At 34.5% G+C, this 24960-nt stretch overlaps 2 protein-coding genes across 36 annotated transcripts in view; one reads left to right on the top strand and one right to left on the bottom strand.

Annotated features, from left to right (window-relative positions):
* LOC106879844 (uncharacterized) overlaps window positions 1-16041 on the top strand; it is a 31583-nt gene extending 15542 nt beyond the window's left edge. For all 4 annotated transcript variants that reach the window (XM_014929552.3, XM_014929553.3, XM_089340354.1 and 1 more), the window contains exons 2-5: window positions 2036-2266; window positions 11735-11896; window positions 12028-12114; window positions 13816-16041. In XM_014929552.3, the coding sequence (XP_014785038.1) occupies window positions 2036-2266; window positions 11735-11896; window positions 12028-12114; window positions 13816-13964 (629 nt within the window). In that variant the 3' untranslated portion in view covers window positions 13965-16041. The remainder of the gene's footprint in view (window positions 1-2035; window positions 2267-11734; window positions 11897-12027; window positions 12115-13815) is intronic.
* A 1516-nt stretch (window positions 16042-17557) lies between these two features.
* Window positions 17558-24960, bottom strand: part of LOC106883544 (tight junction protein 1) — a 589197-nt gene continuing 581794 nt past the window's right edge. For all 32 annotated transcript variants that reach the window (XM_089340327.1, XM_089340345.1, XM_089340343.1 and 29 more), the window contains one exon: window positions 17558-19251. In XM_089340327.1, coding sequence (XP_089196453.1) covers window positions 19148-19251 — 104 coding nt within the window. In that variant the 3' untranslated portion in view covers window positions 17558-19147. The remainder of the gene's footprint in view (window positions 19252-24960) is intronic.

Raw genomic sequence — 24960 nt, 5'->3', positions numbered from 1 at the left:
ATATCTCTGCATCAATAGATGGTACGTGGATTGAAAATGATGCTTCCTGTAGCTAAAGTTTTCTAAAATCATGCCACAAAGTGCCTGATATAGAAAGATGCATAAGATAATGTAATTTAGGAAAAAAGATGGTTTAACTGGAATATCTTCGATCAGGGGTCCCCAACCACCAGGCTGCAATCAAGTACCAAGCCACTCTGGATCATTTGGTACTGGGCAACATAGAAAGAATAAGTTTTTAATTTTATTGACTCTGGCAGGATGTTTTTGCATTACATATGTATTATATATTTAATAATTAAATAATATATTTTACAGTATGTTTTGTTATGCATATGATCCCCTGGTCTGTGGAAAAATTGTCTTGTGTGAAACTGGTCTGTGATGCAAAAAAGATTGGGGACCTCTGCTTTAGTTCATAGGTTTGTTCATTCAAAATTGGTTTGAGGTCAGACAGTAATACTTTACATAGTACTACAGATTAATTGCATGTGATTATTAGAGCAGTTGGATTCATTTTCTAGCGTTAACCATTCCATGAAGTGAACCTAGTAGCATCTTTTTTTATTTTATTTTTTAAGCTGCATTCTGCTGAAGCAGCAAGCCACCGAAAAAATAACAATGGTAATTTGGTTATTTATAGTGTTTGAATCAATTGTTCCTTCAGAGACTGTTACTTATATCTACGTAATTAGGAAAATAGTGTCTCCTTTTGCTGTGGTGGTTACTGTTGTTTTATGTGACTAACTATAAACAATATGTAAAACTGTATTCATGCAAATGCTAAAACTTAGAAGCTCATCAAGTTCCAATTAACATGAAAAAAGATTGCATAAAATTTGACATTAATTCCGAGGCTCTGTTTTGTTGAAACTTTTTCACTCATTATGAACGTTCTTTTTTCTATGTTGCTGTTATTTGGCCTAAACTACAATGCAATGTCTTTCCATTTTAATTCTGCATTCTAAATCATAGAGTACCAAGCTGGCAGAATCATTAGCACGCCAGGTGAAAGGCTTAGCGGTACTTTGTCTGTGGCTATGTTCTGAGTTCAAATTCTGCCAAGTTTGACTTAACATTTTGTTGTTTTGGGGTCGATAAAATAAGTACCAATTGAGCACTGGCGGGGGGGGGGGGGGCTATGTAAATTGACTTAACTACTGCTGGGTATGAGTATAAAAAAAACTGCACTCCTCTGTCAAGCCATGTGATCTCAGGCTCAAATTTATTGCCTTTACATCAGATTGTGGTTGGTGGAGAAAACAGTAAGGCATTTGTTTTGCAGGGAACTGAACAAGGGAAATCTAATCCGATCCAATATTAAATGTAATTTTTGATTTGATTGTAGCCTTCTTGAGATTTGATTTTGTTAATGACTTTCAGCTTTTCTTGGCTCATTTCTACTTTGTGTCCAACCAACTATCATATTCTCCATTTTTATGGTATATACAACAACTTAAGTTTTCTTTGAGTATGAGTGAAGGCATAATTTTGTGTTTAAGCTGGCTTTGTAACCGTTTCATTTGATTTTGAACTTCAGTACTTTGGGGCAAGTGTCTTTAACTGGAGTGTGTATTCCATGTGACATTGCACTGACATACAATGTTAGTCCAAAGTCACAGAATAAACTCTCTCTCTCTCTCTCACACACACACATCTTTTATTTTTTACTGGTTTCAATCATTTGACTGGAGTCCTGCTGAGGCACTGCCTTGAAGGGTTTTTCGTTGGACAAAATGACTCGAGTATTTTTTTTTAAAGCCTGGTACTTATTCTGTCAGTTTCTTTTGCTGAACTACTACGGGTACATAAACACCAATACTAGTTGTCAAGCAGTGGTGGGGAACAAACACACACACACACACATAGATATATACATAAATAAATGAATACACACACACACACACACAGAGGCTTCTTTTACTTTCCCTTTAGTTCCTTGATGTAGTCATTTTATTTTCTTTGTTCTTAATTTAAAACTTATATATATGAATGTATGTATGTGTATTATAAATATTTATTCCTTCTTTTTAAGGGTTACTGGAAATGGAACAGAATGGTAATCAAAATCTACCTGCAGGAACCCTTTGCCGAATGGGATGTGGGTTCTATGGAACTGCTGCTCTTGACGGCATGTGCTCCAAATGTTACAAAGATGCTATAAAAAGGAAACAGAATTCGTCACCTGTAAGTGGACGTATTAGCCCGACAGGTGAAGGGGATAAAGTGGTCAATGTGACTGCTTCCCTTGCCCAAACTTCTCTAGGTAATTGCATCTTCTTTTTAATATTTTTTTTTTTGTTTTGTTTTCAACACTGACAGGAGTTGGTAAGAAGGGGTAATGGAAACGTAAGCATTTGCATACATATAGTACATTTGCTGATATATATTTGTGTGTATATAATTCAGTTACATTAGTCTTTTAAGAATATAAAGACTTTGTATTGGCATTTTTTTTGTTCATTTCTTAATATGACAAAGTGTCAGGAGGGTTCATGTGCAGGACCTGATTTCTGACACAATTCCATTTCATCTTATAATACTTTGTAATAGGCTAATGTTGAGAAATAGTAAAAAATGAGTGTATTTCTCTATGCTAAAATGATTCTTTCACAATGTAATTGTTCCAGTTTCAAAACATGGTCTCATACCAAGTACAATTCCAAAGCTATTCTACTACAATGGTGTTCTTTCTACAGCCTGGGTGTTCAGCTAGTTTAACTAAGTTGTGCCAATTTAGGCAATTCAAAATGTAGGAACATTTGAAGGCTTAACCATTCCAGTTGCATTTTTTTGAAGGCATTTTTAGTTTTAAACTTTTACTTTTGGTTATCAAATTATATCTTTCTTTGCTGTCTTTTTTTATGGCTTAGTCAGAAGAAGAAGGTAGGACTTTTAAGACTGGTGGTGGGGTTGGGTGGAGGGGAGTCACTGCATCTGTGCAGGCTCATAAAACTCTCAAGGACCCCCTGGTGATGGATTATAGCTACCAGCCAAGAACCCTGTCCGACAGGTTTCCATACTTTCACTCACAAGGCTTTGGTCAACCCAAGGTTTGACTTAGTGGGAACAAAACCAGAGCCCTATATGTAATATGTATAAAATTTGACATTTAGACACACTGCTACTTGTACAAAATAATTAGTCTAATTGGTATTTAACATTATACAATTTTGTTAAAGCTATAAGGTATATCATTGTTGTTATATTAAACTGAACTCTAGTTATTAGTGTTTTATCTGCCCTGATTGTTTCATCATTATTATACTAAATTGAACTATATATAGTTGGTAGCATAGTACCTGCTAAAAGGGACTTTTCTGCTCCCTTTTAGTTAATCTTCATGCTTTATTTTTTACTCCATTTTCTTGTTTAATTTTGCCTTCTATCAGTTGTCTCCTTCATTATTCTCACTGACATACTTTATTTCTTCTCTTCCTTTCTGTATATTTCCCTTACATCTGTTTGCCTCCACCTCTTTATTTCCTAACTTTCCTACGCATATTTTGATATCATATACTAATCTCTCTCTCTCTCACATGATCTCATTCTCTCTATTGTATAGCAGTCCCCCCATCCCCGCTTTTCCTAACACTATCTCTCTTGTTTTCATCCCCTTCCCTATATATATTTCAGTGTCTACTCGCATGACTACTTATCTCACTGGCTACTGATATATTTATGCATCCTACTCTATCAAACTCCTACCTATATATATATATATATATATATATATATATCAAATCTGCCTTGCTTTATAATACATTCTTTCTCTCTCTTCCTACTCTCAGCACTGCCACTTTCTCCTTCCAGTGTGACAGAAAGAAAGAAACGAAACAAAATAAAAATGGACACGTGACTTGGTATTTTATATATTAAGATAATGTTCAACTTCAGTTTTGTCTTTAAAAGGCTTTAATTGCCCAAACCCTGAAATATCCACCAGTTTTCACAGTGAAACCTAATAGCCTGTACATGTCACAGATTTTGATAACCAATCGCATTTCAGAAATTTTGTACTTTTAGCATGTGCAACCCTAAAAACTTAGAGTTGTACCTGTTAGAAAGAAACATTTAATATTACAAGCAAAAACACGAAAATTTAATGGCAAACAGTTCAACTGAAAAATTTATTCTCCATAAGTATCAGACCAAACCACTACTTCTCCACATTGAGAGGTCATGGGGGGAAGAATCACAAGACGAATTTTTCAAGTTGAGCCAATTAGCAACAGCTCTATTCTTTTCGGTGAGAAAAAGATCTGTTTCTCTTTGGAGCTTATAAAAACGAAACGGGACTTTACTGCAACTGAGCCATCTCACTTCTGTGTAGTAAGGCAAGTCACAGAAATTAGAATCCGTTTCTTCAAGGAAAGCCTGGAACTGTCGTTGAGCCCATGATTCCGAATAAAGTTCACCACAGTTATAACCGGTTTTAGTACGCAAGAAATATCTAAGTGTTTTCCATAGAGTGCTTGCTGATGTATAATGCAGTGTATAAGTAGAGCTTTCGGAAGTTGCTCCTCCAACTTGGTCTGGATCCACCCTACCAAACCCTTTCTCACTCCTGCTATGCTTTTCCCTCCCGAAGTTGATTCCACTGAAGGTTATAATTTTGCAGTTTTCTGCGCCTCTATGAAAATATCTTCTCCAGGTGTTGTTCCATGTATACTGCAAATGTATGCCATTTCTTCTATAATCTCAAAGTTGCAATTAATACCACAAATGAACACAAGAAGTTGTGACATACTAGAGAGATCAGTAGACTCATCCATTGCGAGAGAATACCACAAAAATTTCTTGGCTTTCTCATGTAACTGTATATTCTCTCCAAGTTCTTCTGTTCTCTGCACAACTGAACTTGCTGAAAGGCTGATACAGACAAACATATTAGCTTTTTCAGGACACAAGTCATTTGCTGCTTCCATCATGCACTCTTTTATAAAGTTTCCATCAGTAAACTGTTTTCCTCGTTCTGCCAACTTATTCAGTATTTTGTAACTTACACGAGTGATAGATTCATTTTCAACAAACTTTTTTGTAAAGAAATTCCTTTGAGATTCCAAACTGTTTCATAAATTAAAATTTCTCGGACTGCGACTTTCCAGAATATCTAGAATGTGTTAAGAGACGTTTTGCTTTGTAGTGACAATGAATATTGTACTCTTTCATAACAGCAACACTTTCGTTGCATATCAGACAACTAGCTTCCTGGTCGTTTGTTTCCACAAAGAAATACTTTTCTCACCATTCTTTATTGAAAATGCGACATTCATCATCAACCTTTCTCTTCTTAATAGCCATAACGATGGGTGAAGAAAAAACAAAAGCAGTCTTAGGCCTCAGCGTCAGATATTCTCGTTTTAATTGTAATCACTAATAACTGACTAGCCCAAGGCACACGTGATGTACTGTAGTAATTATTATGGAGCGTGAAATACATAGCGCGTGACGTGACTGATTCAGTATACATACAACATGCATGATCTAAGAAGAAGTAGGATAAAAGCGTGTTTATTTTTTTCAGCATACGACGGCGTACTGGACAAATTGACGTTGTGGGCTGTAGTTTGGTGGCCTATGGTTTAATCAAACAAATCACTCCCAGTACTTATTTTTTTTTTTTGAAGTTTGAACCTTATTCTATCAGTTCCTTTTGCTGAACTGCTAAGTTATGGGGATGGAAACAAACCGACATTAGTTGTCAAGCAATAGTAGGGAGCAAACACAACACAAAAACGTATGTGTATACACACACACATGTGCGCGTGATAGGCTTCTTTTAGTTTCTATCTGGCACTCACAAGGCTTTGGCCAGCCTGGAGCTTGTACAAGGCAACACTTGCCTAAGATGCCACACACTGGGATTGCACCTGAAAGCATGTGGCTGGATGCAAGTTTATCAACTACACATCCATGGCTGCATTTTTTTTTCTTTTAATCTAAACAAATTTTTTTCCATGAAAAGTCTTGGATAATTGAACTGTGTCAATACCAAGCCAGCTGAAACTGCCTGTAATTAAACTGTTGATATTTAAATTAAAATCTTGGTTAAAAATCTCATTACAATAAGGATGATATTGAGAGATTTCAGTTAGGTAAATAATACCACCATAATATATATATATAGACTATGGAATATTTTAGAATACTATACTATACTTTCCCCCAAATCTTTATATTGAAAATTGAGACCGCAACAGATGAAATATTAGAAATTTAGTTACGAAAGGGTTAGTCTATATAGTTAGTTTTGGGAGTGGTCCTCATTCATGAAACATGCAGGATGTGTCTCATTTTGAATCTGTATGGCATCAAAGCCTGATAATGTTTTTAAAAATAAGAAATATATTAACCTCCACACCTACTTGTCATCCTCCATTAGTTGATGAGTGATGCTTTAGTAAACTTTCAGTTTCCTAGGAATCTGTAACAGTGTTCTCTAGAATCCTGTGTAAACAGGATATAGACATGGTCATGTAACTAAGTTCACTTTTCAGTTGTGTGGTTCTGGGTTCAATCCCACTGTGTGACACTCTGCAAATATCTACCATAGCCTTGAGACAGTCAGTCAGTCCAAGTCGAGTGAGTGAAATTAGGTGGATGTAAACTGCATGGAAGCCAGTGAGGTGGCCTATATATGTAGCTGTTCTTTGTACATTTTCCTAAAATGCAATTTGCTGAGCATTTACCACCGCTATCAGCATAAAGTCCACTGTTGTTGCTAACATTGGGACCATCTCTGGTGTAGAAATAACTTATGTGATTACTTCCCTTCTTTCATCATTTCTCACATCAAAGATTTGATTTACACTTGCTTTTTTTTTTTTTGTAACGGAGTTGATGTATTAACAAATAATTTGTAGCAGAGTATTGACTTATTTTCTTTCAGTTGTAGTTAAAATTATAGATTTTTACCCACGTACAATAATACTGTGAGTAAAGACCTATAAATTTTTTTCTGTTTTGGGGGTGGTGGTGGGGGGTGTTATCAATTATATTATCCAAAGCAAAGTACACATATATACATCTAAGCATTTTCTAAGGTATCCTTTAAGATAACAGGATTGTTATTAGAGGGAAATTTGGCTGCTATTACAAGCAGGTTCACTGATTGCATGGAGCAGTCATGGGCAACCTGCAGTCTGTCGGACTTTCTAAATAGCACACCTAACAAAATATAACCTTGAATTTTTTAGTGGTGCAGCCCACCTATGGCTTACTTCTTGAAAAATATTGTCCATACCTGGCAATAGAGGCTCACCTGAACACTAATATTGTACACTTGATTGTAAAGATGAAGTGGATTTCATAAATTCAATATTTGTCTATTGTCTTTTTTATTTTTTTGTTATGAAAGTATGTCACCTTGAGCAAGTACCTTCTCTCATAGTTTTGGGTTGACCAAATACCTTGGGACTGTTATACAGTTGACTGTGTGTGTGTGTGTGTGTGGAAGCTCTAAATATCGATGAAAAAATTGGTGATGCATCTGGTTTGACTGCAATTTTACTTGATGGGTCTTCTTCTCAAGTACAACATAATGCTAAAAGACCTGGTCATTCGTCATTGCCTTCATGAGGCCCAACACTAGAAAGGCGCTTTTTACGTGCCACCGGCATGCGTGCCAGTTCGGTGACACCAGTATCAGCCACGACTACGATTTCATGTGGCTAAGAATGTGTCTATAAAGTAGGCGTATAAAATGCATTTCAAAGCTTCAGTATGAGCAAAATTTCTATTAAGCTTTTAGCAGAAAATGTAAATTGAATCCTGTCTTTTAAAACACTGTATTAGTAATTATCTTTAAAGATATACTCTTCTTACCGGTTTCAGTCATTGGACTGTGGCCATGCTGAGCAACATACTTTGAGTGTCGTGCAGCCTCTTGGCTTACCAGCCCTGATCAAAGTTTCTCAAATTATTTCTAGTTTGATCTTTAATGTTTCCTACATCAAATATGCTTAATACTGACTTCTTAACTATAGTAAAGTAATTATTTTTAGTTTAATCTTTGCATTAGATATGTTTAATACTAAACTATACCTAAGTTTACCTGGCAAATGCTTGCTATCAGTGACGCGTTTCATTTATCCTGCTTTGAACAATTTCACAGAGAAAATTACTATTTGTAAATCTCTCAACAAGACATATTCAGCAACAGTACTCCATAGTAAAGATTATTTACCAACGTAACATGGCTGTGCTGGTTTAGGACGAATGTTGCTGTAATTTAGCTATATGACAGATTGTGTCATATAACCAGCTGGAGACAATGTCTCCTGGGGCTAAATTACAGCAACGTCCGTCCTAAAACAGGACTGCCATGTTACGCTGGCAAATAATCTTTACTCTTATTTCGCTGAGGTTTTCATTTTACCCAGTCAAGGTGACGAGGCTGCAGAATCGTAAGCATGCTGGGTAAAATGCTTGGCCTTCATGTTTTGAGTTAAAATTCTTTTGGGGGTTGATGTAATCAGCTAGTACCCTCCCCCAAAATTTCAGTAGTTGTGCCTATTGTAGAAAATGTTACCTAGCCAATGATGTTTTCACCAGCGAAATAATTGCAAATATATAGTCTTTATCTGTAATAGTTATGTTCCTGGTGTTGGTCTTGAAAACTTGGTGATATTTCTGGCATTGTGTTGACTGCTCCATTCATGTCAGTCTCTTCTGCTTCAGTTCTAGTATGACTGTCGTCAGAAATACTTCTGTTGTTTAAAGTAAAATTGAAACGTGGTTCCTTCAGTAGTTTTCAATGTCTTTAAATTCATATTGTTAGAATTAGTTTTATGATCCATGAGTAATTTTTAAAAGAAATGTGTGGTAACAAAAAATAAGGATGTTAATAATAATGGATATTTATTAAAGTTGTTAGCCAATAGTTTTTAATAAATTGTAAAATGCCTTTTGATTGGTGAATGTTTTCATAACATTTTACACACACACATGCACATATAAGGAAGTTTACAGTGAAGGGGTTTTGTGATTGGCTGTCAGCAAGCATGGATAACTAATCATCATTGTGAAATGATATTCCGGTTGTCATGAGACTGGTAATTAAAGCTTAGGAGATAAAATTCCATTCAGCCACTGTGTATCAAGCTAACAAAAGATATACCTGAATGTCTGTCCCACATTCCAGATATTTAACTCCAACAATTAAAGGAGCCGTGTATTATCACTTCTCTGCTAGAAACAGCAACCGAATCTCCCTCAAATTACACCCTACCATCTTTTTTAAAAAACAAAGAGTGAAGAGATAGAACACATTGTCTTTGATCATAAGGTGTGTCAGACCAGGACTGATTTGCGGGCTGGTTTCATTTAATTTGCAACACTAGACTGTTACGGTTAAGAAGTTTGCTTCACGTTTGTATGGTTTTGTGTGTGTGTGTGTGTGTGTGTGTGTGTGCACTTTGGTCAAATGTTTTCTATCATAGCCATCGTTGAGACATTGCATCCTTTAAAACCTCCATCCTTCTTGAAATTCGCCAATGCTACACCTGATATCCCCACCCCTCTATATGCGTGCACACTTGTATATCATGACTCATGCACTGTTCACTTACCTGGCATTTGTACGTAGTTCTATGTACTATACCTGCATCTTTGATAAATTGTAGTACACATGAGCACTATACATAATAATCTGATTATCAAAGGAAATATAGAAGTCAATTGGAGGAGCCCTTTTTTTTCTTTTTTCAATCTGCTATCCAATTTAAGTGGGAGCCACTCTATTGCAAGCATTTGAACAAGGTTTCCAGTCAGATGCTTATACCTTTTTTTTTCTATCTGACATCAAGACTTAAAAAAGATTATGGGTGTGGCACTTCCTCTTTTGACTAAACACTTAAAAAAAAGAATCAATGATTAAAGGTATTCTCTCTCTCCTTTTTTTTTGTTATGTATTTAGGAATACATTATTTAATGAATCCTTTCCTCTAAGATATGGGTGTGATATAATTGATATAAAGGCTGCTGTTTTTTGCAGGTTGAGGCACCTAAGGGTTGTTGTTAACTTGAAGTTGACCTTGATATAAAGCAGACCTATGATCAAAAAGCATTTCAGCTGTGACCTATTGCTTTTATTTCAGGACGACTATACATGTAGGACTATACATGTAGGACTATACATGTAGGATGCCATTATTCTGTGTGTTTGTAATTTTTTTGGTTTAAGGTTGTTAGGTGTGATATGAGGGAAATATAGTTGTCACTAGTTCCAGAAGGTATGTCATCCACGGATTATGTAAACCTTGGCTATATGTTGACTATTTCAGGCAGTTCATTGTTAAAGATGAGATGAGAAACAGACTTTACTTTTCACATGATGATATTTGGAATAGAAAAACATGATTGAATTAGTTTCATTTGGGAAACTTCATAGGCAATCTGACTGGAAAGATTTACCACGATGATAGTGCTTAAATGAAACAGTATTATCTAAGGAAACTAGAGAGTGTTTGTTTTAGACAAGTAGAAATGGTTACAAAGTGGAAAAAAATTATGTTACTGTGAAGAGGAAAAGTATTTTATGGCAAGTCTCTCAATTTGAGACAAATGAATTGTCCACATGTTTTCTGTCTCTCTTTCTTGTGTGTGAGAGAGAGAACGTGTGGGTACTGCTGGAAATGTTAGATTATTTTTTTTTTTCCTTCACAGCAAGCTACTTTATTCTACTTTGTGATTTGTTTGTTCTTACTATTTGCCAACATGGATCGTCTCTGATATCTTCTGCTTCCATTGCTTTACTTGTTGGGAAATGTTGAGGAAATAAATGCTTTGTTGTTTCCTAGTCAGTGATGCTCCTTATATCAGGAATTGGGATGGCTGCTTATGGTGGCCTAACTCTGAGCTGCTGAAGTGCACTCGCTTCACTATTGTGTTGCTCTCAACAAACAGGAGTGATAAGCAGAACCTCTTTCAACTAGGATGGAGGGAAAGCTTTAAACTAATCACTAAATAGGGTTGTGATGGTGGTAGAGTAGAGCTGGTTGCTGTGAGGTTTATCTAAAACACATGAACAGGCCTGGTGAATTAATACAAAATCTGTCAAATAGTTTTGAGAAAAGAATTTATCAGACATGTTGGTATCCTTAGTGTGGAAATATGCAATGTAAATGTTATTTTCTAATTACCACTAGGATGCTTGTTGTGGACAATACAGATATTTAGTTTTATGTTTGTATGATGTTTTTTTAGCCCACACCCATTAACCACAGCCACATTTTCTGTTCCTATATATGACATTTTGGGAAGTTAGGGTTTGTCAACTTGAGGTTCTCATGGAAGAATGCTCAATGAGCACAGGTTTAAAGTAAGAAAAAGGAAAGGTTGTGTAAGACTGTCTGAGGAAGAAAATGATTGCGTACACTTGTGTTTAGTGCTTAATAAATCAAGGTTTTTCATCCTGGATAATACAAAAGTGCATAATGCAATGGCGATCCAGCTGTTTACTTTTCAGTTTGAAAGTTAATTACAAAGTCCATTCTTCGGTTGGCAGTGTAAATCAAATTTATTCTTTCTTGTAAAATGTGCAACTAAACTTCAATGTTCATAGTTTGTTACAAATTGAAAAGATGCACTTGTGCAGATGGTGATACAGTGACCTTGAAACATATGACCCCATGATGTTTAGTCACAAACGTTAACATTTGCCTTAGTTGTCCCCTTAATATTTCTAAAGAATTATTTGCCTCATTTAACAGCTTTTGTCTTTACATTGCAGGACCATCAAGTCAAGAAATCTCATCAACACCTAGTATAGTTGAAGGTGCAACTGGTGTTGATACATCAGTTATCCCTAGTATAAAAACTGCCACACCTACCGTACCTGTCCCTAATTCCAATCAGGAAAAAGATATAGATAAAAATGAAGGAGCAGCTGTAGGTAAGTATTCACCATTTCATAATAATTTGTCTTGTAGATTTTAATTGGTGTTAATCATTTTTTCTACTTGCTTTTTTTTCTTTCTTTTTTTTGGTCATTTTCTACTTTTATTTTTGTATTTATTCACAAAGGTGGTGAGGACCCTCAATCATCAGAAGCAAATAAGAAACCTAAAAAAAATCGTTGCCATACTTGCAAAAAGAAGGTTGGATTAACAGGTATGTTAATTTAATCTGTAGGCCATACAATTCCACCTTTTAGTTCTTTCGGTCAACCAAGGCTTTATGAACAGATTTTGTAGGTAGAAACTGAAAGAAGCCCATCATATATGTGTGTTACTGTTTCCTTGCCTTGACTTCATGTGATAGTTGTAAATGAATACCAAGCAGTGTCCTTCATTTCCTGTCTTTCTTGAAAACATGTCTGATCATGGGGGAAATGTTACCTTACTTGGAAACAGATGAGGGTTGGCATCTGGTTGTAGAAAATCTGCCTCAACAAATTCTGACTCGTGCAAACAGAGATGTAGACATTAAATGATTATGATGGTGGGTCCGAGAACAACTCTGCTTTTATACACTTCAGTGATGGGGGGAGCCTCTCTGTATAATGGCACAGCTTTCTAAAAACTGCAGCCTTCTTCAAAGCACATTCCCTAGTCTTAAAATAGAAAGGAAAATTTTGATATAATGGGTGTAGGGAGAAAAAGGGTGTGATCATTGTTGGAAAGTTTTTAATCATAGGTTTGCTTGATCAGGACTGAGCAACAACAATAATTGAAGATATGGCTCACAGCCATCTTGATTGCCTCTCACAATAACTAATTACCAGTCTAGATGTATACAGTGTTTCTTGATGGAATATGTAGGCTGACTTTGAATTAGACCTGACTAGTGACTCAGTTCAGTTAGAAGAACCAGCTAACACTAATGAAGGTACAAAAGTTACAATTTGAATTCTTCGCAGCCACATGGTTTAGGGTTCAGTCCTAGTGTGCTGCATCTTAAGTGTTTTCTACCAGAGTTTCAGGTTGACCAATGCCTTATGAAGGAAATTATGTAGATAGAACCTGCAAAAGCTAGTTGTGTGTGTTTTGACAAGAGATTGCTGATAAATTGGTGTGTCAAATAAAAATACTTTAGTTCTTTCGCTTGAGTTAGGTCCCTTTATGCTGAGGTGCACTTTGCCCAGAATTTATTTTATTCATTCAACAGCTAAGTACAGGGGTTGATGTAATTGATAAGATCTCTTGAAGGTAACGAAATACCCCAGTATGGCCATGGTGCAAAGACCAAAACACTATTAAATTCTATTGAAAGGCTCTGAAAGTTTCTTTTTACTCTAAACTGTTTAAGCTAGATATATTTAGCTGCATATAATGGCCTAAATTATCAGTATGCACTAAGGATAGAATAATACGTATTGACCTTTTTCAGTTATTTAAGGATAAGGAAGTATTTTTGATGTAAAAATTAAATTCCTCTTTCTGTTAGTATGTGTGTAGTAAAACTTACTGTGAACTTACCATGGGGAATCTATTTGGACAGTCCTTTAGGCAAAGTTGTTGAAAGAGAAATTAACAAGGATTGTATTTGAAACATTGGATTTTCCCACATTCCATGGCAGTTCTCTTATTTTACTATATAATTTAACCTTGATGGCACAGACCAACACCAGCCTTGTTTGATCATATATATATATTTGTGTGTACAAAAATTCGTGCCAGTAATTAAACAGTTTAAAATTCAAGCTTTCTATTTTGTAAATTCTGTTAGAAGTACATCTATGAAGCATCAAGAATTATTAAAGTGAATGTAGATATTTAACAGCTGGGTCTACTGATCTTCAAATATTGTTTGCTCAACTATAAAAACGTTATGTGTGTTTTTGTTTTATTTATATGTATTTTTCCTTTATAGGATTCCGCTGCCGATGTGAGGGTCTTTATTGCAGTCTTCATCGTTATTCGGATAAGCATAGTTGTACATTTGATTATAAGGAGATGGCTCAGGAACAAATCCGGAAAAATAATCCTGTTGTTGTAGGTGAAAAAATTCAGAAGATTTGAATTTCATTTGGATTAGAACAAAACTGGGTGATCTGGCAAAGATGAACTGACACAGGGATTAATTTTGGTGTTTAACACTCATTGCCAAATACCCTTGAACTTTGCATTCCCATGTTCATCAACGATGAGGTTTTCACTAGAAACTTGGATATATTCAGATACGATGGCCTGTATGTTTTTAAATTCTGCATCTGCACCCTATCTAGCAGCTTTTTCATCTAATTAAATGATTTAAAAACAAACACCCTTAAAAGAAAAAAAAAGACTCATGGTCCATGACTCCTTAACTTTGGGAGTCGTTAGCTTCTGTGATTTGGAGAGAAGGAAAACTATTGTGTAATGACAAAAAACAAAACAAAAAAGAAAGGAAATGTCTTAAAAGAAAGTGACTATTTGGTTGGATTTTCTTTTTTTTAGAACAGCCTTTGCTATAACTTGTCATAATTCTTAGGATCAAATTAATATTTTCCTTTTAAAACGATTTTGCTTCAAGAAATAGGTTGGAGTTAACTCTCATGTCCACCAATTCTACACTAATCTACAACTTCACTCTTTATTTAGCTTTAATATTATTTTAAAAATTATTTATTATTCCTCTTTTAAATTAAAGTTTTGCTTTTATCTTATCTGCCAATATCAAGAGAGCTCGTTTAAAAACTGTTCTGCTCTTCATCCTAATTACCAGTGATCATCTAAGATGGGTTCTGTGTAATAATTGACTTGTGGATTTCTGCCCTGAATTTGTTGATCTTAAATGTAATTTCCACATTTAGCCAATAAATGGATCCATTGTCTTTTGAAATTATTGAGACATTATTGGTTGGTGATTTCAATCCTTCTCCTTTTAAATTTAAAGAAAAAAAAAAAAAATGAAATCTTAGCAAAAGTGAGAACACAAATGGATGTGAAAAATCTTAATTCCCAGCAACCTTTTCTTCTTGAAAGCTTGAGTATCTTGGATGATCTAGCGAGAAGGGGATTGAATTTCTTTGTTAGAAATCTCTCTAATATGACATTAGAAGTATCTTTTAATTATTTCTATGATTTTTTTGATTTTAGTATTGCTAGGAACAGAAGAGTACAGCTTTTTTTTTAAGATTACATTTTCCTTGTTAATTTTTTTTTTTTTTTTTGTTTTATTTGGCTGAAATCTGAAATGGAAGTCACTTGAATTTCCTAACAGAAATTTATTTGGGTATTTTGACATGGCTCTCTCAAACTGTCCAATCTTTTGACTCTGCCAAATATTCACTTACACAATGGAATGTTGAAATTTTGCTTGATTGAAAGTTATCTGGATTACCACTAAAATCTTAATTAGCATTTAACTAGTTGTCGTTTCCATGTAGGTTACCGAGGTTTTTTTGATACCAGACCAGATTTCACTAAAACTTCCAACATAAATGACAGGCCAGTTGGAGTGCTTAGTGCAACCTAAGACTTCTATTCTAATAATAATCATTTATTTTTACTATATTCAGGCTTTAAACCCAGCTTCCTATTAACATTTTATCACAAGATCTTTTTTAGCAGACTAATAATTATCAATGTGTTATTACTGACAATTTAATAATCTTCTTAAACTTCATTTATCCATAACTAAATCTTCCAAAGACTGCTGGGTTTTCTTTGTTTTTACTCCCATCCATCTTTATGGTATGTCAAGCATATATTTTGTCTTCTTCCTTGTGCTATCCATGGAAGATTTCTATATAATTTCTAAATGCTTTTGAGTATTTTTGTGCTGTTACAGAAGTTCAATAAATTGTCCACATTTTTCCCCCATTTACCTATGAATTGTTTTTATTTTTCAACTCTCTCTAGATACTGTTCACAACTTATATTTTACCACACTGCATTCTTTAAACTGTTTACTCTCTATCCATCCCATTCCAGCCTTTCAAATGAAAATGCTCTTTCTGTTGTTACGGAATTGGCATTTGTGTATAAAACAAAAGTTCTTCCTTCACACACTCATACACACACACACACACACACACTGTATTTCGATCAGCAAATTAGCTGATTGCCTTGGTCACTCATATATAAGGATAATAAATTTCTTATTAAGTAAAAAGCTTGTTCATAAATTATCTAATTTAATAACTGCAACATTTTTCTTCTTTTGTTTCCAACTTATGTAAAATAGTTGCCATTTAGTTTCAGGAATAGAATGGGTTTTTTTTGTGTATATATATTATCTCTGTGTGTGTATATATATTTATTTGTGTATAGGTGTGTATATACATATATAATTTAGCTGTACAGCTAGATAAGTGACTCAAGGACCAAGAGTTTCGTGTATTGCACTTGTCAAACCTGTATCTATTTTAGAATTGTTCTAGCAAGTGATTTTGATATGTTGAAATTGAAACTGTTATACCATGCAAGAACCGTTTTAGCCATCTAAAAATATAACCAAACTGCTAAGTTCATTTTCATTTATTTCTCCTTGATTCAAAATTTCCTTTGCACCACTTGCGACCTGGTTGCAGTTGTGTGACAGAAATTTTGGCAAGGAAAAACTAAAAATTAAATACAAGTTTCGTATTTTCAGATGACTAAAATTGCTCTCCCACAATTATAATTGCTGTGTGTGTGTGTGTGTATGTTTGTGCATTTTGTTTTTAATACTGCAAATAATCCAAAACAACATTGTAAAATCACTAAGTATTTTCTTTACACTATATATGTATATATATATATATATTTACCAAAGGCATGTTTGACTTTGTGGTGTATGTGAGCTGTATATTTAATATTAATTTCTATTAAAACTAACCCTCTTGCTAAATATATATCTTTAGGGCTCCCCCCCCCCATCTAACTTAATCAGTTGTGTTGAGGTGCAAGTAATATTATTTCCTGCCACTTCTAAGACTTGTTGGAGTCCAGCCCCAAACCCTGCAAAAACAAACAACCAGACTTCATGAAATAGTATTTTTGTAAGATTCTTATATAAAAAGTTTTTTTCCCATTTTTCTTTTGGAAAAAGACAAACTCCCCATTTCTGAATGCCTGCTGGTTTGATTTAGTCTAATTTTAAAAAATAATAAATTGTAAAATGTATTTTAATCCTTGTTACATTTTAAATTAAGTACTTGTAACTTAGGAAGTAATTTTTCATAATTTAAAAATGCAGTTAATACATCAATGCAGTTATTTTTGTTATTTATTTTTCTTAATCTAAAACCATTTGCTTGCTCTCTCTCTCTCTCTCTCTCTCTCTCTCTCTCTCTCTCTCTCCATTTTATATTTTAATGTTTATTAGTAATAATAATAATCTTTTACTATATGAAAGTTTTCCAGCAACAAACTAATTCTTCCACAATTAAGTGATGTTTATTATTTGTGTGTGAGGTTTTTGTCTTGTGAAAAATTACATTTGGTCAGGTGACGCAGGCTTATAAAACTAGTTTTTGTTTTGTTGGATTGAATTTTTTCTTCTTCCTGCTAGCAGCCATTATTTGCCTTGATACTTTTCATTGAAAGCATGGCACTTTTGTGCTCAGATTTAAAATCCTTTAAAAGATTTTACGCTTTTTTTAATTTTTAAAATAGTTGTGAATAAGTATTTGAAATAAACAACCACAAGCAAGAATTGTTATTTATTCTGTATACACACATGCATTGTGTTTAACATATATATACATTATAATACATTTTTTTTTTCTTATACATATATTGTAAATGTAATTAATAACAAGACTGGAAGATTATTTCTGAATATCAATATATACTTTTAAAAAAATCTTCTGTACAAAATTGTCACTTTCAAAGATCTATTACAATCCTTGTTCCAAGTTAGTTTTTAAAGGCTTAAGCTGATTGATCAATTGAATGAAATCATTACTGAATTTTAATTGTATCAAACTGGAATAAAAATTGAGCAAGATACTCTTCCAAATTATTATTATTATTATTATTATTATTATTTTTTAATTCAAATACAAATTAATCCTCCTATCTAAGCTGCCATCTTTTTTTCTTGTGTCTAAATTTTATTCACAATAGAAATAGTTTGATACAATAACTTCTTATAACTTCAGCTTTCTTTGCCTGCCTACTTTAAAACATTAAGAACTGTCTGTCTGTTGAAAAGTAGTTGAGTAGTTTATATACTGAATCAGGCAATTTGCTCGAGAAAGAAAAACTGGTTCTATTTATATTTCATAGCTCTTCAGCCAGAGTAGCATCAAAGCAAAGTGTTTTGAGGGGAAGAAGACAAAAAAAAATTGTTCCTTCATATATTTCTTAGCTGTTCAGACCAGTATCAAAGAAGTGAGGTTGTATTGTCATGACAATCACTACTATTACATAAACTAGACATTTAAAAAAAAAAAAAGCCATTTACGTATCTTAAACTAAACTTAATTTGAAGCTTATCTAACATTATATTTGCTGCCCTCTTAATCATATTTTGAGACAAAAAACAATTCGGCACACAGCTTGAGATATTAACATACATGGAAAAGAATATTTTTGAAATAATGAATTTGTAGACTCTTATTCAGATTTATAATGCCATTGAAAGTTTCTGCCTAAATACAAAATATATATATATGACCGCATTGAAACTTTGCATACATTAGATAGAGGAAGATGTAGTTTTACTTAGTTTTAGACAAATTTCATCATATCCTCTTTCTACAGGAGAAAACTGACCTTATATTTTTTATGTTTGCTTTCAGTAATGAGTGCTTAGTTTTCAAACAGTTCCCTGTCTCAGTATTCTCTCTCCCTACACACACCTCCAGAGAAAAAAAAAATTAAACTCTCTGATCGCATAACTGGAAAATCTGTAGTTTTGGTGCTCATAGATGGATAAGAAATTAAACCTTCCACTAATTTAATTATTACCTTAGTTTTTTTTTCTCTCTCATCTTCATTTTATTTCCCTTTCTAAATTGTTTTACAGTCTGGTTAGTGATGTTTGACTCAACAGCAAATGTGAGGTGATTGAACTAAATATCAAATTGTTGTTGCCTGTCTATGTTCTCTCGTTTTCGTATTTTATTTCATTGTTTTGCAGTCTGTAATGTGTTGTGGTTTTGGCTGAACAGCTGCAGAAATGTTTTCAGAAGAGCTGATATGTTTTATCAGTGTCTTTGGTAAGTAGGCAGGAATGTGTTAAGTGGCTTTGCTTATTGCCACAGTGTTCCAGCAAAATGTTTCTAAAAGAATTAAAAATGATCCACTAGCACCGACACGCTATTCTTTCCAACTTTGCCATGTGCTACACCGTCCATTCCAGCTAGGGTTAAATTCTGCCATTGAGTAGGATGGCCTGAAAATAAAATAAAATTGCACTCGTTTAGATGTACAAACAAGAAATACTGGTAATATGTGTGAGTATGAAAATTTTTTCCTTTTAGAAAACTACTAACATGATATGGGCTTATTTATTGTTATAAACAAATTAACTTCCCAATAATGGGATTGTAGACACAGTATTACTTGCAGACCAGACCACCTTGAGCAAGTCTCCTGGGTTAAGCAATATATTGAGTGATATAAATGTGTATATATATATATATATATATTTATATTTATATGAGTGCAATATATATATATATATATATATATATATATATATATATATATATATATATTTATATGAGTGCAGTGCACCAGCATGACCGCAGCCACTTGGCTGAAACACATAAATAAATAAATAAATATATATATATATATATATATATATATATTTATGAGTGCAATATATATATATATATATATATATATATATATATATATATATTAATAAATTATAGGGTGGCAAAGAAAATTTTTAGAAATTTTATTTACCACCAGTGGTCTAGCGAGAGTAAAAACAGTCAATAGACTATTTCTAATAAGTATATATATATATATATATATATATATATATATTTATATGAGTGCAATATATATATATATATATATTTATATGAGTGCAATATATATATATATATTTATATGAGTGCAATATATATATATTTATATGAGTGCAATATATATATATTTATATGAGTGCAATATATATATATTTATATGAGTGCAATATATATATATTTATATGAGTGCAATACATATATATTTATATGAGTGCAATATATATATTTATATGAGTGCTATATATATATATATGAGTGCAATATATATATATATATATATATATATATATATATATATATATATATTTATTCATATTTATTTATATATATATATATATATATATATATATATATTTATAGATATTTATTTATTTATATATATATTTATAGATATTTATTTATTTATATATATATTTATTCATATTTATATATATATATATATATATATATATATATTTATAGATATTTATTTATTTATATATATATTTATAGATATTTATTTATTTATATATATATTTATAGATATTTATTTATTTATATATATATTTATAGATATTTATTTATATATATATTTCTATTTATTTATATATATTTATTTATATATATATATATATATATATATATATATATTTATTTATATATATATATATATATATATATATATATATATATTTATTTATATATATATATATGTTTATATATATATATTTATTTATATATATGTTTCTTTATTCATATGTATATATATATATATATATATATATATATATATATATATATATATATAGAAGCCATGATAGATCGTTGACCAGACCATTCAATTTTTTTTTTCCGTGTTCTTTCTGTTGAAGAGCGTAGCTCGAAAAAGTTTAAGACTTTCTGTATTCCTGAGCGTCAAACTAATACATCCTTTTGTTGCTTACACCACCTGTCTTCGTCTGTTGTTGTTTTTTTTGTACATTCTCCCATATATATATATATGTATATTTATTTATTTATATGTATATTTATTTATTTATTTATATATATTTAATTATTTATATATATATATTTAATTATTTATATATATATATTTAATTATTTATATATATATATTTAATTATTTATATATATATATTTAATTATTTATATATATATATATTTATTTATTTATAAATATATTATTTATTTATTTATATATATATTTATTTATATATATATATTATTTATTCATATATTCAGAAAGAGTTAGATCTTCTGTTGCGGGCATGGACGATTGCTAGTGGCGATCCCCCAAACAACATCATCACTGCTGCACTGAAGAATAATGGCTTTCACAGAACCACTGATCAGATAGAGCGGAAGAAGAATGAATTCCTTCGCTCGTATGCACTCATCAGACCACACATTGACACCCTAGATGTCATAATCGGAAACCATGGTGGAAAGGCTGATAAGGATGGAGAGGAGGAAAAGGAAAAAACACCCGGAAGTCTCTCTGACCCAGTGGCTCCTCAAAAGAATGGATCATCCACTCCTATGAACAACCAGGCAGAAAACGATAGGGGAGCCAAGGAAGCAGCAAATAGAAACCCCTCTGTGCCAGTGGTCCTACAAAGGAAAGGAGCCCTCACCCCAATAGATAACCAGAGGAAAATAGTACCCACAAGAAAAGGAAGAACAAAAAGTAGAAAATCCAAAGGTGGATCCAATGCCATCCAAGACACCAAAGGAAAGAAGAAATTTGGAAGGCACCCAAAAACTTGCAAATTTTACCTGCAAGGCAAATGTTGGCATGGAGAAGACGGCAAAAACTGCCGGTTTGCCCACCTGACACCCCGCCAAAACTACGAAGGTTTAAAAGATAAAAACTTCCCTGAGGAAAGACGACAGATGTCCCCAAGGAGAAAATTCAAGGACGTGCGCTCTTCAGAAATCATACGCAACTCAGCAGCTGAGCAAGAGTCTTTTTTGTGCGTGGCGCAAAAGTTTGTGCAGCAGCTGATGTGGCTACACCAAGCACAGACAAGGAACCTTGCTCCCCACTGCGCAAGACAACCACAGTCAACAGACATGGGATGGCCTCCCCTAACGCCTGCACAGGCATCACGCCAATATTTTTACTAAATATTGGGGGCCTGTTGCATTATAACAATAAAAGCAAAATTTCTTTCCTGAGAGACCTTGCTGCATGCAATCAAGCCCTATGCATAGCACTCGTGGAAACTCACCTCAACCCTGATATAGAGGATGCAGAAGTACACGTACCAAAATATGTCATACTACGAACAGGCAGAAGGGAAAGGAGCCATGGTGGAGTTGCTGTATACATCCGTGACGACCTCACACCCCAGGTCTTACTGTCATACTCAAATTCGGTATACGACACCCAAATTGTATACATTAGACAACATAATATAGTCATATGCAATACATATTGCCCGCCGGATGCTCCAAACCACATAGGCAAATTTGAAGATTGCCTCACTAGAATTAAAGAAATCCTCATGGATCTGGAACACCATGTGACCATATTTCTTATGGGTGATTTCAACTTCCCCAATGTCAAATGGCCTGAAGGTCTCATACTCTCAGGAATGACTTATCGCAAGCAAGCACAGGTGGAATGCCTGCTCAACCTCACCAATGCCCTATTCATAGAGCAAGCTGTTCTCAGACCAACTAGAGCGAATAACATTCTAGATCTCTGCTTCACGAACAATACGGACATCATTCATGATGTGAAAGTGACGCCGACATTAGTTTCGGATCACAACATAATAGAGCTGTCTATGTTTGGGCCAAAAGAAACCAGAGACATACAGCCTAAAGGAAGCACCCAAAATCTCTCCAATCTGAACTTCCACAAAGCGGACTGGAAATCGATCCAGGAAGAGATCCTCAGAGAGGATTGGCCAAAATGTCTCTCCATACCAGACATTGACATGAAACTAGAATGTTTCATGTCTACTGTGCAAGCCATATGCCAGAAATATGTCCCAGAGCACAAGGCCAAAACAAATAGGAACAAGATTCCAAGGGAGAGGAAGATCCTCATGAGACGACGGACGAAAGTTGCAAATCGACTCAACCAGCATCCCAAGAATGGCCAAAGGTCCCGCCTAAAAACGACACTGATGGAGATTGAAAAAAGGCTGCAACAATCCTATGTGAAGGAGAGAGCAGACAAAGAAGCCTGGGTTATAAAAAACATTAAGTCAAACCCAAAGGCCTTTTTTCATTACGCAAAAGAAACAGCCTCAGTACGCTGCAAGATTGGACCCCTCTCCGAAGAGGAGAGCTCCCTCGCAGACAGTCCAACTAGGATCAGTGAGGTACTGAATGAGCAATTCAAAAGTGTCTTCACCACTCCATTGGAGCACAGACAAGTGAACGAACCAGTGGACTTCTTTGCTACCTCCCCTATAACCAGTGAGGCAGTTACAATGGAATACATCAAGATTAGCGAAGATGTACTACTAGCTATACATGAAGTGGACACAAACTCAACTGCTGGCCCTGATGGTTTCCCAGCAATCCTCCTTAAATTGTGTAAACATGCCCTGGCAAAACCCCTCCAGATCCTCTTCCAGAGCTTTCTCGCAAACGGCAGACCGCCAAGCAAGCTGAAGGAGAGAATAATATACCTAATCCATAAAGGGGGAAGCAGAGCAGATGCCAAAAACTATAGGCCTATCTCTCTGACTTCACACATCAGCAAAGTCATGGAAAGGATAGTCAGAGGAAAACTAATTGCATTCCTTGAAGAAAATAAATTGCTGAGTGATACCCAACATGGCTTTCGACCAAGTAGGAGCTGCCTGACCCAGCTCTTACAACATTATGACTGGGTGTTGAGGCAGTTACTCAACAACTCAAATGTGGACGTAATATACCTTGATTTTGCAAAAGCTTTTGACAAAGTGGATCATGGTATGATATCCCACAAACTGCGTGATCTTGGCATAGCTGGAAATCTTGGAGAGTGGTTACATGACTTTCTGAAAGATAGAAGTCGGGCAGTAGTGGCTAATGGAGCCACCTCTATGAAAACACAAATAATGAGCGGTGTTCCACAGGGCACTGTCTTGGGACCATTGCTTTTTATAGTCGCTCTCTCAGATATGCCTTCAAGTGCCCGGATAGCCACACTTGCAAGCTACGCAGATGATACGAAAGTCTCGCAGAAAATACAGAACTCCAGTGACGTTGCACACCTGCAGAAGGAGTTGGACTCAGTTTACAGATGGGCTGAGGATAATAATATACAGTTTAATGCTGAAAAATTCCAAGCCCTGTGCTACCAACGCCCAAAACTGAATATGAAACTTACAGAGTACACTGGTCCACAGGGAATTTCAATCCCAGAGCCTAAATCAGTGAGAGACCTGGGTATCGACATGAGTGATGATGCCTCTTTCCAAGTGCACATTACCAGGATGGCAACAAAGTGCAGACGATTGGCTGGATGGATCCTGAGAACATTCAGAACCAGAGATAAGGAAACCATGATGATCCTCTAGAGGATATTCGTGCTCAGCCGCCTGGATTACTGCTTACAGCTGTGGTCACCCAGCAGTGTGAAATTAACAGCAGACCTTGAAGCAATCCAGAGAAGATTCACAAAGAAGATTGTCTCTTTGCAACTGCTCAGCTACTGGGAAAGGCTGAAAGAGCTAAGACTCTACTCCCTGGAGAGAAGGCGGAAGAGGTATGCAGTAATATACATCTGGAAGATCCTGGAAGGAATTGTGCCAAATTTTGGCATTGAAAGCTACACCAATACTAGAACGGGACGACACTGCATAGTGCCAAAGATCCCAGCAATGCCATCGCGCTTCGGGACCAGTTACTGCAACAGTTTGGGTTTCAGGGGCCCACAGCTTTTTAATATTCTCCCAAAGAGCCTGAGGAACCTGCACAAAGTAGATGTAGGGGTTTTTAAATCAAAGCTGGACCTCTTCTTGTCGAGAGTCCCAGATGAACCTACCTCGAGGCAGGAGGTGCAAATGAGGGTTGCTAAATCAAACTCCATTCTTCACTAAGTGCCACAAATTGTAAGAGGCTCCCTGTAATAACAGTGTAGCAACACGGCGGTGCATCAGCATGGCCGCAGCTCTAAGCTGAAACTACAATAAAAA

This window comes from Octopus bimaculoides, chromosome 23 (assembly GCF_046866305.1).
Source record: "Octopus bimaculoides isolate indiv1 chromosome 23, ASM4686630v1, whole genome shotgun sequence".
Classification (NCBI taxonomy): Eukaryota; Metazoa; Mollusca; class Cephalopoda; order Octopoda; family Octopodidae; genus Octopus; species Octopus bimaculoides.
The sequence above is the reverse complement of the archived record's forward strand: the minus strand, read 5'-3'. Positions and strand labels throughout refer to the sequence as shown.